The following is a 16,678-nucleotide window of genomic DNA, read 5'->3' as shown; positions in this document are numbered from 1 at the left end:
TCAAACGCAAAAATTTCATCTTGGACAAGGAAGCACCTGCCTTATAAACTTTCAATTAATCAATAAAAGATGTACAATGTCATATTCTAAAGGCCTCAAAAATAGGATATACAATATATAACGTGATCTAGTTACATGAAAATCACTCTGTATATCCTTTGAACAATTGATCATAAAACTATACAAAGTACTAAGTCGTCTTTTAAATAACATTTCTATTGAAAAAAAAAAATAACTATGCTATATCCATTTCAGTAACTGCAAGGGGGCCTGGATACATGATTTAAATATGCACTTCCTCAAGCAAATCAAGTCAGGGGAACAGTTGGATATTAGTTGACAGACGAGAGTATTAGTGGCATGCAAAGGAGGCAATGCAAGTAGTTCTAAAACATGCGGATCAAAATTACCATGATTTAACAATAAACTAATGCCAAACATGTGTCCTACAGTATGATTCTAAAGGGACATTATACAATTCTAGGGGGAAAGCACTTCGGTAACCACGTTCAAAAACATAAAACTACGTATTGCAAGATTTTTGTGCAATACCATGGACTCGCTACGCGAGCTAACGTGACGGGGGTGAAGATACATCACATTCTATTAATGATAACATCAATGCAGTTATATGTCAGTAATATTGACTAAGCCTTTTTTCCTAGTTCTGAGGGCTTTAAGTGTTGTCTGTCAATGTCTTGGTGGTGTGAAGAACAAATGTCGTGCTTCGTGAACAACAAAATCGATCCAAATATTCAAATAACTCTAGCCAACTTCAAAAGTATGGTTTGTGGAACATAGAGTGCCATCATCAGAAATAAAAATATTATAATCTTCAAAACACACCAATTTAAGTCAATTCAAACATTTCCAAATAACTCCCAGTGTAAAAGGAGTTCACAAAAAAAATTCTTTCAAAAATAATTACAATCAAAATACACTGATGTACGTTAGTGTTAAACAGGAATTCTAGAAAATGGAATAACAAACATTCAGCAGAGTCATTAAAGTACTGATGATGAAATTCACTGGAACCAAAGTGAACATTTGTAATTTAAAATGTGAACTTACATGTTCTCCATCTATAGTTACACTTTTTTACAAAAATTTTGTGCAATTGCTAAAAAGGGATAAAGTCAAGTGACCAAATCTGAACAGTTAAGCTTTACGTGTACACATTGTTATCGTAACGATATTTTCCAAAGTACACTGAAATATAAATATAGCATTATACACAATTTCAGAAAAAAATATTGTTTTGGATACACGAGTAAAGAAAGCAAAGCTCCGCTACAAATCTGAATTTTTAAATTGTTAAATAAAAAAAGGTAAAAAATCCACGCAAAGGAAAAGCCAAGGTGACAGTCCCTGTGGTTCCAGCAAAATGAATTAATCATGGAACAAAAACAGATGTCCATTCACTGCAAAATCTCCTTGATAATTATCTCAAATCGAAGAGTTAAACTGACAAAAGACTTTGTGGTGTCACAAATTACACAAGGTGGTGCAATTAAATAATACATTACACTAAGTAAAATCTCGGATGAGCATGCAAGTGCAATAACGGACTGCATAGCTGAACTTCATCTGTTGCAGTGCATTGCAAAAAACTGCAAAACTATATCAATATATTTCATTATTAAATATTTTCCTCTCCATGTTATTTCTTCAGTTCGCAGTACGAACGCAAAATTAAACATGACAATCAGTTTACATTAATTAATCCAGATACTATAACCAAACTTGACTATCAAAACTGGTGAATTGTAATATCTTCTACAGTGAAAAGTTAACTGATAAAGTCCTTTAAAACTAATATGGTCATTTTCATCACAAATTAATTTCCATATCCCCACTTTCAGTTAATCAGGAAATGAACGAAGACTTTGATAATATCAAATAAATCCTGGAAAGAAACCGACAGGAACTTACCAAGATTCTCATGCTGATACTCTTGTTGAGGGAGGAGGAAACAGGTAAGGACTTCTTGCCCCGATGCATCATCGACCTGGAAGGAACATCATCTTACTTGTACATACGCAACCAAACAGATGACTGGACTACGAAAATATAACACATTGTCTAGACTATATTATTATTGCTTAAAAATACCAACTTGCATATTAAAACCAGTCATTCCAATACCTAACATTTTAACAGCTATGAGTTTTGAACCTCAAGCTCTCTCGGCAGTTAAGACAAATGAAATAAGAGGGGTTGTACCTGGTTTACCGGCATATATCCTCTTTCCATTTACCTTTTCTCCAGAGGTAAGGGGAGACTGACTCCTTTTCTGTCACCTCAGCTACTTTTTTTTACCCTACTGGACTCTGAGGAGGCTGGGTGGGTATTATGAATGTTAGGTAAGTATTGAAACAACCAATTCTAGTAAAAACATTGGTATTACTTCTATAAATCTTATCTAGTATTCATTAGCTTACGACTGCACTGACACAGATGACTGGGCAGTGCAGCACTTGGCAAAGGCAGGTAAACCCAGCCCATACATAGCAAATTGGCTGTAAAAGTAAATGAGTTACTACTGCCTGATGTAGGTAATCCCGCTGGTTGTCCTTGCCACCAGTCGAGGACTGACATCAGGGATAATGGATCTCTTAAGGTATGCTACGTTTGGAGATAACATCATAGAAAGATCTGCTATGACATAAAGCACGGACGGTGATCTCTTGCCAAAGACCCTGTCATACACTGTTGGGGCAGACCAAATTGAACTGAAAAATGCTTACTTAACAGCAGGTAAGCTCATAGTCACACGTGCGCCTTCGTACTGCCTGTAACTCAATGCCAGAATTTTTTTAAACAGAAGATTTTGATTTTATGAAATTTAGGCTGTCAGACCAGGCACTGCTGGCACTTCTCACCATTCAGCACTTGAGACAGTGAAAAGGGGGAATTGGAGTGTTTAACAAAGGATGGGGTGTATTTAGACATACAAATATTTGGACTGCTAACACTGTACATTTCTCCTTATAGGTTTTAACTTTGTATATATAAACATTAAGAGATCTAATTGGATATAAGAGGGCCTCCTTTTCATTCCCTACTAACTACGTCAGACTAGGAACAAGAAAGAGAATTATTTTCACATCACTTTTGCCCTCAAGTGCAGCAAAAATAAAAGTACCGCATAACCCTTAACAAATCAAACTGTTCTTGCACTGCTCCCAAGGAGTAGAAGGATGCATAGATGATTTTCTCCTAGCCACATAGCTCTGGGTATGGCAGGATCCCTCTGCTTCCTAGTTTGCATTGTAGGAGGAAAAAAATCACTCACCTCCAAAAGACATTTTACCATTTCCATGAAATAAAATGCAGCTGAAAAATCTATTGCTTCTAACTGTAAAAAGAGAATTTTCTATACAAACCTCTGTCTGGAAATTCAACATAGGTTGAGCTTGGTTTTCACTGAGCCAAACAGCCTTCAAGTTTAACGCGGTGATGGTAAGCGGCAAGTACTGCAACCTGTAAGTATTAACACAAAATTCAGTGAATCTAAGATAAAATATTACCGCAGTTACAATCAGAATCTTGCTCTGTGTCACTCAATATTATGTAACTTCAGAAAGGTTGGATTTAGTCAAATGCATGAGGCTTTGAGTGCACTGTAGGAGTATTCAACAGTGAATCTACTGCAAACATTAATTTTGTAGTACATGACTCAATAGGTGATAATCTTGGATGAAACCACTGGAAATTAATATCATCTTTGCAAATAATACTCGAGTAGAGCTGTACAACCTTATTATATGAAACGTTTTGTTTTATCAGTAACTTCTGAAAATAAAGTCGTCATCATCATCATCATTGCCTCAAATATTGTGTGACACTGAGGGACTCTGTGAAATTCCACCACTCAAGTCCCTGGAAAAACTTACCTTTACAAACTGAGCCTCCTTCTGCCATAGTTGTCATCTGAGGAGGTGTGGGTCTTCCAATTCTTATGGTGAGTCTGTGGTGGTTCCTCAAGGATACTTTCCAGAGCCTAAGTTGTGTTCAATAGCCTTCAGATCTACGGAAGTCAACACTTTGCTCCAGGGACTCGACAGTTATGGCAGAATTGATACTAATGGGATCTTTCCCATCTTTTCTCAAAAGACTGCTTATTTCGTTGTTGCTACGACGACTACTATTTTCTAAAAGTTAGTTGGACTTGCAAGTTTTGATTTATGTGTATGTAACTCGTTTAAATTAGCTGATCGGTTAAGTAGGGCTATACTGTTACAAAATGTGACTCTTTGATGTTCATAAGTTTTTGTAAATAAAGTAGTTGCACAGTGGCTCTGTGTTTTTCTTGTCATTCTTCCACTACTTGCGCATTGCTGGCATATTGCCTGTGTACTTCAAAATCATTTTACTGCAGTAACCACTAACCTGGCAACGACAGATTTTATAACTGGTGTACAACCTTTCACAACTGAATAACTAAACCTTACCTGTTTCCAGAAACATCAAGAACGTGTAGTTCTCTGCAGTTGCCTGTCTCTGGAGGAAGGTATTGGAGTCTATTATCTCTGAGAGACAACACACCCAGGGTGACCAATTTACCTGTTGATTTTAATATTTTGAATAATGTATTGTACAGAGTATTTTAAAGCATATCAGCAAGTGTGCAAATAAAACGCCAAGAATCTAAAATCTTTTGCGGTTCTCAACAAATAATACATTTTTAATTCTAATATACAGCACAGGTCCAAATCGTTAGCGTAAAATTCTGCTTACCAATCTGAGGAGGTAGTTCATTTAATCTGTTGCGGTCAACATTAAGGTTTGTAAGCTTGGACAGGTTGCCCAGAGACTCCGGCAGTTCTGATAACAAGTTCTCTGTCAAAATGAGTTCTTGCAAGTTTTCACATCTGTTAAAAATAAAACAAAAAAGTAATTATCAAAGCAAAGTTCTGTGTATCATTAACAAAACCAGTACTTTTATAAATTGTAAATAACAAAAAAAAATTTTCTTAATTTTCTTCATTACAGAAAGGAAGTGATCACTAGATACATTTTTTAAATGATAATGTACCTGCTTGCTTTTACCAATGCCAAAGCACCCAAGAGGAAAAAATAAAACTACATACTTAAAAAGGTTAAAAGTCACTGAAATTATGATTAAGATTTAAGACTAAGATCATGACTGGTGCGATTCCTCTTTGTAAGACAGCTCCCACAAGCAATGAGAAAGATACTGAACTCAGCCATGATATATACAGATTTTGAAGAGGCAGGGCCATGACAACTTACTTGCCAATATTTGGGTTGAGAGTCATAAGGCGATTCTGATCAACCTTGAATATGGTGAGTTTAGTGAGGGATCCAATTCCATCAGGCAGGGCCTCTATCAAATTTTGGGAAAGATGAAGATCTGTCAGGCTCACAAGACCTGACAAGCCCTCTGGGACATCTTCCAGTCTGTTTTCGCTGACATCCAGACACAGGAGGTTCTTGAGGCGGCCCATCTCCGGCGGAAGATGACTGATTTGGTTGTGGTCAAGCCACAGTTCCTGAAGAGCTGGTAGGTCGCCAATGTGGGGAGGCTGAAAGAAATGCATACATTCAGATACAAATTTTATTCTAACAACAATTATTTTTATACTGACACGTATCTTAAATCTACTACTAAATCCAATTTACTACAGCAAACATTCTTGATCCATACAGAACATAAAAGACAAATATAAGACAATGCTTTATATTACTGAATGCTATTACTGTACATCACATTATTCTTATGAACTAAAATTTTGAGTCCCACAAACACCAAATACAGAGCAACATTAAGTAGGCATGGTGTCTCCCTGTACTGATTTCACATTTCACACACACTGACATAAAATGGTGTTGATTTTGAACAGCACAATTTCCTACTTATTATAATGTTCATTAAAGAGCCAAAAGAAAATAACAAGGCTAAATGACTTACAATAAATACTAAAACAGATTGATTTTATGTTCTGTAATACCACTGCCTTACACTATGCACCACACAAGCCTTTTATAGTAAATGATTCTTCTTCTTCTTCTAATAACCACATATCGCTGTTTACCTTTTGTTACTGCACTTTACATGGTCCAACAATTGGAACTTCTTTTAACCAAGGATGTGGGGTCCAGGTGGCCAAGGGCTGACCAAATTTTTCTAAAAGTTTTATGTCAAAAGTTCCATTCTACTATACCCAAAGCCAAATTGCACTTCTGAAATATTTCATTTCGGTGCCAAAAACTAACTTGTGTAACTAAACTGTAAAACTGGAACAATGGTAAACTATATAACACTTACGAGACAGCTATTACAGTCCAGTTAAAATGGACAATGGTACAACTGTTTTCCATTTATTATTTCTCCTCTTTAATTCATCGTTAGCTTTCTCATCTATTTATGAATACTTCACATTAATTCTTAAAAGGATAATTAACTACAAAAGCACTGTCACTTGTGAATACAAGGCAAAAATGACTTCCTGTTATCAACAGCAAGCATGAAACCTCATAACCTACTGGATATTTCCTGGCTGACACCGATTCCCTTGTCGACACCTTGAGATCATGAAAAATGCATTTTACCTTACAGTTACAGGAAGCAATCTAGGTCCCTTCACGTGTGAAAATTAAATGCTAATGAAAAAATACTCTGCGAATATGTCCTACCAGTTCCTCGATGTCATTGTCACCAATATCGAGTCTCTCTAATTTTGTGAGTTGAGAGACGGACTCTGGCAAGCCCTTCAACAGATTTTCTCTTAATTCTAGAGATGTCAAGTTCACCAAGCTGAGGAATAGAAAAAGGAAAATGAATTATAAATATGTAAAACTAATATCAAAGTAATATGCCTTAACATGAGCTGTAATGCAATCATGAAATGCATATAACATGCAAATAGGGGTAATATACACATGCTTTACTAAATATGTCAAACTATTCAAAGCTTTGACTCACCATCCAAAATCATATGGAAGATTGGTTAGGGACATATCATTTAACCCCAGGACAGTTAAATTCTTCAGTTGTGTGAAACCACCAGGTAATCTGAAATAGAATAAATGCAATTGACAATAATAATAATAATAATAATAATAATAATAATAATAATAATAATAATAATAATAATAATAATAATAATAATAATAATAATAATAATAATAATAATAATAATAATCATAATAATAATAATAATAAAAAGACATCTCAAAATCAATGCCTCTGTCTCCTCTAAATAAATTCATGGAGTTAAAAATGTACACAGTGACATGGAATGAGAAGGACATTTTCTGAATATGGATATTCTTACGTATAAACTGTCCGAATCCTTAAAAATTGTTTCTCGTAATCCACTGACAGCATCCAGTATTACAGAGAACCTTTTATGTATACAGTACTGTACAGAACATGACAAAATAACCTACGCAGATAAACCTATTCTCAGATCCATCTAATATACAGCTCAACACAAGGATACTTGAAGTTTCTTTTTCAACACCACCATATGTACTATCATTAAAATGGCAGATGAATCCCTTTTCCATCTCGCCACCATTCTCATAACAAAGGTATCACCAGTCTTGTCATTAAGAAGAACACCTGTGTTATGATGACCCCAATCAAAGAGATTTCTTGATAATCCATGAAATTATTTTTAAGTGGTTTTATTACTGAAAAAGAACCTAACAGCATATTGCCATTGTATAACATATAAATAACTGTTCTTATTATTAAAACCTATAGTCCAGTTATTTTATGATACATTTATGCATCAAGAAAATACAATGTCCCTATCAAAAATTGAAGAGATGCATACATTTCATGTATGCCTATGTATAAATATACAGTGTAAGTATGTGTACAAAGACGTTCGTGTGTGTGTGTGTGTGTGTGTGCATGTGCGTGTGTGAGAGAGAGAGAGAGAACTTCCACACCATGTCCTCCAATTTAATGTGTTCAACTCTGAACAAACTGTTGCTATCAAAGACAAAATGCAATTACAACAAGATGAGGTTATCATAAAGCTTACACACACGACAGCTCCAGCAGCAAGTTCGATATTAAAGTTTAAGACCCAGTCATGGGAGCTCAATACTGGCTGGGATTTCAAGGTGCACTTCTCTCTCTCTCTCTCTCTCTCTCTCTCTCTCTCTCTCTCTCTCTCTCTCTCTCTCGCTGGTAGTCATTTCTACCATGGTTTGTTACTCAACTAATGGACCAATATTGAATGTGGTTTTCTCTCTCTCTCTCTCTCTCTCTCTCTCTCTCTCTCTCTCTCTCTCTCTCTCTCTCTCTCTCTCTCTCTCACACACACACACACACACACACACACACACACACACACATGGTAGTATGACTAAATGGTCAATATTGAATAAGACTATTTCTCTCTATTATGTTAGTTATTTCTCTCTCACATGATAGTATTAACTAAATGGCTAACATGGAATAAGGCTATTTCTCTTTATTATGTTAGTTATTTCTCTCTCTCTCTCTCTCTCTCTCTCTCTCTCTCTCTCTCTCTCTCTCTCTCTCTCTCTCTCTCTCTCTCTCTCTCTCATAACACTGCAGTAGTTAATAATTTGTAAAATCATAAGAGTTTTCAGTGATAATTACTGGCTGACTGCACTTCTCCTGTTTAAATTCAATCCTACTTTTTGTACACTGACCAAGAAAATTGCTACCCTTCAATTTACACTGGAAGGAACATCTTAACCAACAACACTAGGTTTGAGAAATAAACCGTAAATGTAGCCAGTACGAACTAGTAGCCATGCATACATTAACACATATAAATGACTGTAAGCATATCCTCGAACCAACGATGAAAGCATATTCATAAATGTGCTTCCTTCAACTCCACTACCAAACATATCAGAACCAGATGAATCAGTTGCCTGAATAAAAAAAAATTAAATATAAAATCCAGTTGAAACACTGAAACATTAAAGCTTCAACCTCCAAGTGGTTTCCCCTTGCAGACACCTACGTCAATCAAGCCGAGAGCAACTTCAAGAAATACGTGCACACGTACACACGCACACACTCACACACACACAGTCCTGGGGAGCTACGACTCCCAGACGATGAAATTTGGAAGGAGGAATGACAGAGGAATGTAAATCAATGAGAGTATTCCATTAACATCCGTATTTTAATTTTAGTCGAGAGCATGAGTGGAGGAGGGAAGGGGAGGGAGAGCAGGAGGGGGAGGGGGACAGGGAGAGGGAGAGGGCAATAGAAAGACAGATGGACAAGGAATGAAAGGAAATCAATAATGTAAAGGAGATGCCCAAGAGAAACACACTTCCTACTAAAGATGGACATCCCACTTACAAAACCCACTTTCTCTCTCTCTCTCTCTCTCTCTCTCTCTCTCATGTCACAGTCAGATCTAGCGTCATTGCTTTCAATAACCATTATAAATAATAACTGAATACATACAACGCAGGGCCTCGACACGGTCGTCCATCTCCCTCGAGGCGTAGACGCATACTACAGGCGTACAATAATCCTCAACGTACATTCGTTTGAATATAATGTTACGGCTCAGTTTAAATCAAAGCCACGCAATATTCAAACATTGAATATTACCTCAAATTTATTGCGCACAAACAATTGGCGTTCCATTTGAATGCTCGCTCTCTCTCTCTCTCTCTCTCTCTCTCTCTCTCTCTCTCTCTCTCTCTCTCTCTCTCTCTCTCCAGGTCACATTGAATAACAGGTCTGGCTAATTCCGAGATATCCTACCAGATGGGCCAAGACGCAGTGCCACTGGTCATTACAGCAATCCTGACACAGGACACAAATTTACTAAATCTGGGACCTAGCATCCAGTTCCACATTCAGAAATACAGTGTCACAGATTTCAAAGCGATTACAAATAGTGATGCCCTTACCAACATAAGGAAGGGCTTCAACATGGCAATACCCAAGTTTTTTTTTGAGAGTAAAGCACATCTACAAGAAATCAATAGCCGTAAACAACATCTGTGTATCCCCCATAGGAGGGTAGTGCCGTCACTGCACCTCATGCGGTGCACTGTAGGCATTACTTGAGGTTCTTTGCAGCGTGCCTTCCTTAGGCCCCTGGCTGCAACCCTTTGTTTTTTTACTGTACCTTCTTCCATATTCTCTTTCTTCCATCATACTTTCCACCCTCTCTTAACAATTGTTTCATAGTGCAATTGCAAAAGGTTTTCCTCCTGTTAAACCTTTCAGACCTTCACACTGTTAATTTCCATTTCAGCACTGAATGACCTCACAGGTCCCGGTGCTTGGCATTTAGCCTAAATTCTATATTCAATTCAATTCAAAGCCTGTATTGAACGTCTAACGGGATAAAAGTGAGTTTCCGATCCTATTAATCATCTATAACACTTAACAAAGTACTAAAAAAAGTCTCTAGGAAACTTTTGACACAATATGGCGATCCCTCCATTCATGTTAAATGTGTAGAAAGTGATCATAGGAGTTAAATAAGTTAAAAAATATGCCAGAGTTTCTTCGGCGCAGTCAAGTTTTCTGTAAAGCATGTAATGCTGTAGGAGCCGCGGGCCATGAAACGTTCAACCACGGCCTGGTGGTGGCCTGTCCTATTGCATTGCCAGATGCACGATCATAGGTAAATTTAACGTTAAATAAAATAAAAACTACCAAGGTTAGAGGGCTGCAATTTGGTATGTTTGACGATTGGAGGGTGGGCGATCAACATACCAATTTACAGCCCTCTAGCCTCAGTAGTTTTTAAGATCTGAGGGCAGACAGAAAAAGTGCGGATGGACAGACAAATAGCCATCTCAATAGTTTTTTTACAGAAAACTAAAAATCACTTACAAAACGACAAGCTTTACTTCAAAATACAAGAAAATTTGTCTGCTTTAAATACCAGGACAAGTGTGTAACGTTACACACACACATTATATATATATATATACATGTGCATGTGTGTGTGTGTGTGTGTACACACTCCAACTACTGGAGAGTCAGCGAAAGGTAGAGTTTCCCAGTTCTTAAGGGAGCCTCAAGGGATGAGGCTGCTGGCCCAATAGCTATTTCTTTGACCTCAGCTAATAGAAAACATCCATTCCCCATTGTTGTACAATATATATATATATATATATATATATATATATATATATATATATATATATATATATATATATATATATATATATATATAGTGTGTGCCTGTGTGTATACATGTGTGTATATAATATGTGTGTGTATACATATGAAGATCCACAGCACTCAAAACCAGCCAACAATTTGAAGACAGCGCATCATCCCTACAAGTGGCATGTGTGTGTGTGTGTGTGTGTGTGTGTGTGTGTGTGTGTGTGTGTGTGTGTGTGTGTGTGTGTGTGTGTGTGTGTACTCAAGTTACAAAACAAACAAATGTCACGATACCCCCATAGACAGTCCAAGGCCACACCAACAACAACATCAACAAAAACATCAACAACAATCTCTCCTCTCGTAGCATTTTCATTTCGGAGAACAAAACGAGAGAAAAGACGACATAAATAAAAGTACGCCGTGACCTGGAGCGGATCGCAAATAACCTGCAGCTTGTAGAGAGAGAGAGAGAGAGGAGAGAGAGGGGAAGGTCCACCTTGCTCAGAGTGGGGGATTACCTAGATGAGAGAGAGAGAGAGAGAGAGAGAGAGAGAGAGAGAGAGAGAAGGGTGCACCTTGCTCAGAGTGGGGGATTACCTAGATGAGAGAGAGAGAGAGAGAGAGATGGATGGTTTCTACCCTCTTCCAGATTAGGGAATTACCTAGATGAGAGAGAGAGAGAGAGAAGAGGTGCACCTTGCTCAGGTGGGGATTACCTAGATGAGAGAGAGAGAGAGAGAGAGAGAGATGAGAGGTTTACCTCTTCAGATTGAGGAATTACCTAGATGAGAGAGAGAGAGAGAGAGAGAGAGAGAGAGAGAGAGAGAGAGAGAGAGAGGTTCAACCCTCCTCAGAGTAGGGAGATTACCTAGACAAGGATTTCACCTGCGAGGATTTTAGCATTGTCATTGTTTTCCGAAAGACACAAGTGTACAACGACACAAGATGTACATTTTTTTACGAGTTTTCTCATAATCACTACAATCCATTACCATCACAATCACTCTCATCTGTATTAATGCTTTCTTCTCCTCGTCAATATCACCTTTGTACTATTATTCAAGTGACGAGAAAATAAAAAAAAAACTTAAAAATAAAAATTACTAAATAACTGAAGATGGAAAACATTCTCAAACGTCAAATAACTTGATCTTATTGCCACTCCAAACTTCAGTATTTCAATTAGTTTTTTTATTGGGAATGCAAATAATAATGCCTAACTAATAAAGAACGAGGCAAAACGAGATTATAAGTGTGGAAGTCATCTCCCACTGAGCAGAGTGACCTTAAGAGTTAAAAACAAGCATAAAATAGCAGATAAATGTATATAAATAATGGTGAAGACAAAAGTATATAAATACTGATGAAGACGAAAGTATATAAATGATGAAGACAAAAGTATATAAATACTGATGAAGACAAAAGTATATAAATGATGATGAAGACGAAAGTATATAAATACTGATGAAGACGAAAGTATTTAAATATTGATGAAGACGAAAGCATATAAATATTGATGAAGACAAAAGTATATAAATACTGGAGAAGACAGATGTATAAAGATAATGAAGACAAAAGTATATAAATACTGATGAAGACGAAAGTATATAAACAATGATGACGACGAAAGTATATAAACAATGAAGACAAAAGTATACAAATAATGAAGACAAAAGTATATAACTGATAATGACAAAACATTTTATTTGAACAAATCAAAGAATGAAGATATGCAAATGAAAATATAAATGTTGAGTATTATGAAAGTATATCAAAGACAATTAGGAACTACAGATCACGTATGTTCCAACGCCAGTTTAGTGGCTGTAAATCGATCAATCAACAACAGAGAGCATCAGCAGCGGCTCACATAATCTACGGAAAACGAACTCCACATTTCAATTCAAGAGCAGTAATCGATGCAGAACCCTATTCGTAAGATTATCTTTCAAGAAGAGCTTAGACCACTGGGAGGAGGAACCCAATAACCTGTTCTAGCCCAGGCGCCGATGAGACAATAAAATCGAGAAACAACCGTAAAATAAGTATACATATTTGATTTAAGCCTATAATGAAAATACGGGTATTTAATATAACGATCCCAAAATTGGTCTTTCTCTCTTTTCGTCAAATATTCCATCGTTTTCAACGAATTAATTAAATGTTTCTTTTCCTGCTGCACCTATTCTTTGTTTACATATTTATTTCCTCTGCTTATTCTTCGCATGCTTTCGTAGTTTATCAGTTATTCTGGAATATTCAATCTGCTGCTCTTGCGAGTTGCGAGTGTGTCCTGCAGTACAATGGCCACCACAGCAATAAAGGCATGTTGGGTTTCATCACATCGGGAGCGATAATCCCGCCCTCACCCCACCTCCCGGCCTCTTAAAGCAAGAAAACAAAAGGCATGAAGAGTATTCCGAAGCCCGAATGTAAAAGGAAAGTCGCTGCACCATTACACAATTCTTCGAAGACCAATTCCTCTGAGTAAATGTGGATCGAGGTGACATGATGAATGTTGTATTCGCTGTTTTTGTGTGTTGTGGATTTACAATTTACAAGCATTAAAGACTTAGTTATTAATCCTGGTTTCAACAACAGGGCATTTTTTTTTACCTTCCTTGTTTTAAAAAGCAAAGAAAACCCAGCAGATTGAAATCCTACAAGTGTATAATAAACAGATCGAGTAAGAAACCGCATATACAATTCATCTTGCTTTATAATTTGTAATTAACGAGACCAAGCGAATACAACTCTTACTCATATTTATACCGGTGTTATTTTCACCTGTTTGAGACTTTGCAATGAAAAAACAAATACGAATCAGCAAACACAACTCTTTCTCGTGCACGCCCGTGTATTTTCCCTTGTATTTTCCGTGTGCTTTACTGTATTTTCCCGTGTAGTTTCCTGTATTTTTTCTGTGTATTTTCCTTTATTTTCCCGTGTATTTTCTTATACATTCCCGTGTATTTCCTTGTATTTACCCGTGTGTTTTCCTGTATTTTCTCGTATTTTCCCGTGTATTTTCTTATATTTTCCACAATATTTTCTTGCGTTTTCCCGTGTACGTGTACTTTCCCGTATTTTCCCGCATATTTTCCGTGTAGTTTTTCGTATTTTTCCGTTTATTATTTCTGTATTTTCCTGTATATTCCCGTGAATTTTCCTGTAATTTCTCGTGTATTTTCCCGCATTTCCCCTTGTATTTTCCGGTGTATTTCCCGTATTTTCCCGCATATTTTCTCGTATTTTCCCGTGTATTTTAGAACCGACGCAGCTCGCAAATACGACTCAGCTCCGTCTAAACAGGATTAATTTTCCCTCGTCTAAATATACAGTATAATTCAAACCACGTCAATACAACTTTGTCTCATATACAAACCGATACATCATTTCCCTTTCCCGTAAAAAACTCACCTAAGAAAAAAAAACACGACCGTGTAAATACACACACATCCATTCGTAGACCCCCGTTACGTTTTAAATTCTGTTCTTACGTGTCTCAGAGTTTTCCCCGTGATCATTATATTCGTTCTCCCCGTCAACAAAGCCCGGGCCCGGAACTCATTTCTGGGTTTCGTTTCGGAACAATGGCCCAAATAAAAAGAGAGAGAGAGAGAGAGAGAGAGAGAGAGAGAGAGAGAGAGAGAGAGAGAATCTCGCGATTGTTTCTTTCCGAGGTTCGTAGTCGCTTGCTTCTCGTACACCCCGTTTTATTCTCGTTTCTTCATTCTTCTCCTGTTTGCTCACCCCTGCGTTATTTAATTCTGTTTACGTGACCTTCCGGGTATTCTGTTCTCGACTGGTTGCTTTATTTTGTTACTGACGCCATTTTTTTCTTAACTTGATTTTCTCCTCTCTACTTTCATGAAATTTTCCTTCTTCAATCTCTCCTCTCTGCTTGTAGGAATGAAAGGCGTTGCAGCAGCTAAGGTCGTGGAGAGGGACGATGCAAAGAGCCTTTTAAGTAATGCCTACAGTGCATCGCTTAAGGCGCACTGACGGCACTACCCGGGCAGCATTTTCCCCGAGACTTAACCGAGTACCGGGACCTTGTCCCTGAAAAATGCGGGACGCCATATCTTAAAAACCAACCGCAGAATTTTCTTGCAAATAATCTCATTGTTTCCCACGCCCAAGTTACTATTGAAATGTTAATCTAACCTAACCTGAAACTGACCTCACCTAACCTACGGGCATGGCAAGAAAAAACCGGGGCTGGTGCAATACTAACATACACCTCGGGATATTTGCTACCCGGGCCTGTAATTACACCCAATCAGATCTTTCCTCAATCTCGGCGATCGGCAGGAAGGGGTATCATGGAAGAACCTTTGCCCCTCAACAAGCGGCTTCAAGTCAAAGGCGACGGAACGTAAAGGAAACAAGAGAATTCCAGTTCAGCGGAAACATTTGGACTATCCAGTGACGACCCTTCTTCAGGTATGGTACGAACGAAAGGAGACTCCCAATGGTGCTGGTAATATCTCCTAGGGAATCATGCGTTTGAGCTCTCTCTCTCTCTCTCTCTCTCTCTCTCTCTCTCACTGGTACTGATATCTCCTCGGGAAAGCATTTAGGGCTCTCTCTCTCTCAATGGTGCTGATACCTCCTTGGGAAGAAAGCATTTACAGCTCTCTCTCTCTCTCATTGGTACTGATATCTCCTTGGGAATAAAGCATTTAGGTCTCTCTCTCTCTCTCTCTCTCTCTCTCTCTCTCTCTCTCTCTCTCTCTCTCTCTCTCTCTCTCTCTCTCTCTCTCTCTCTCCATGATGAGACCGGGAAAGGACCCAAATGGCTCCGATTCTTCGAACGAGGGAAAAATGATCCCAAGATTTCTTGAGTGAAAGTTGATACGGAGTAATCATACATGAACTTAAGGAAGATAAACACATAAATACGGTGTATTCATACATACATACATACACACAAGCCAAATAATTACATCTCTACTTGCAAATGTCCTTCTGACGCTGTCCGAGGTACCACTGGGTTCCATACCCAGACCTTACACAGACCTTACAATTCGTTCAGGTTGCCCCAGGTCCCTCAGTGTGAGGCACCTTTGATGTCTACCAGAGAGTTGCTAACGCATCTTCCGGTATATTTGCATCTTCCAGTCTTGGATGGTCTGGGATGCATCTTAGATATTGTCGAGCTTATTCTTAAACATCTACGCTCACTCCTGTTATGTTCCTCAGATGAGCTGGTAGCGCATTGAATAGACGCTGCATTATCGATGCTGGTGCGTGGTGGATTAATGTCCTGTGTGCTTTCAATTTTCCTGGTATAGTTTTGGCACTATTAATCTACCTCTGCTTGCTCTTTTTGATAATTTTAGTTCCATGATGTTTTCAGTAATTCCTTCTATCTGTTTCCATGCTTGAATTACCATGGGTAGGCCATGGCAAGAAAAGGAACAGCATGGGCATGCTTCCTTGAGGAGAGAGAGAGAGAGAGAGAGAGAGAGAGAGAGAGAGAGAGAGAGAGAGAATCTTTACTCCATGGAAACTTCATTCATCAGATACCCGAGTCTCTCGAACGTCGATAAGAGAGTGCTGTCA

General features: G+C 37.8%; 1 protein-coding gene across 1 annotated transcript in view; it reads right to left on the bottom strand.

Annotated features, from left to right (window-relative positions):
* Positions 1-16,678, bottom strand: part of LOC136854947 (protein lap4-like) — a 309,134-nt gene that overhangs the window by 109,531 nt on the left and 182,925 nt on the right. The window contains 7 exon segments of the mRNA XM_067131543.1: positions 1,933-2,008; positions 3,387-3,483; positions 4,455-4,566; positions 4,741-4,874; positions 5,257-5,549; positions 6,661-6,781; positions 6,950-7,039. Coding sequence (XP_066987644.1) covers positions 1,933-2,008; positions 3,387-3,483; positions 4,455-4,566; positions 4,741-4,874; positions 5,257-5,549; positions 6,661-6,781; positions 6,950-7,039 — 923 coding nt within the window.

The sequence above is a fragment of the Macrobrachium rosenbergii genome, chromosome 30, assembly GCF_040412425.1.
Source record: "Macrobrachium rosenbergii isolate ZJJX-2024 chromosome 30, ASM4041242v1, whole genome shotgun sequence".
NCBI lineage: Eukaryota > Metazoa > Arthropoda > Malacostraca > Decapoda > Palaemonidae > Macrobrachium > Macrobrachium rosenbergii.
This window is presented reverse-complemented; position numbering and strand designations above follow the sequence as displayed.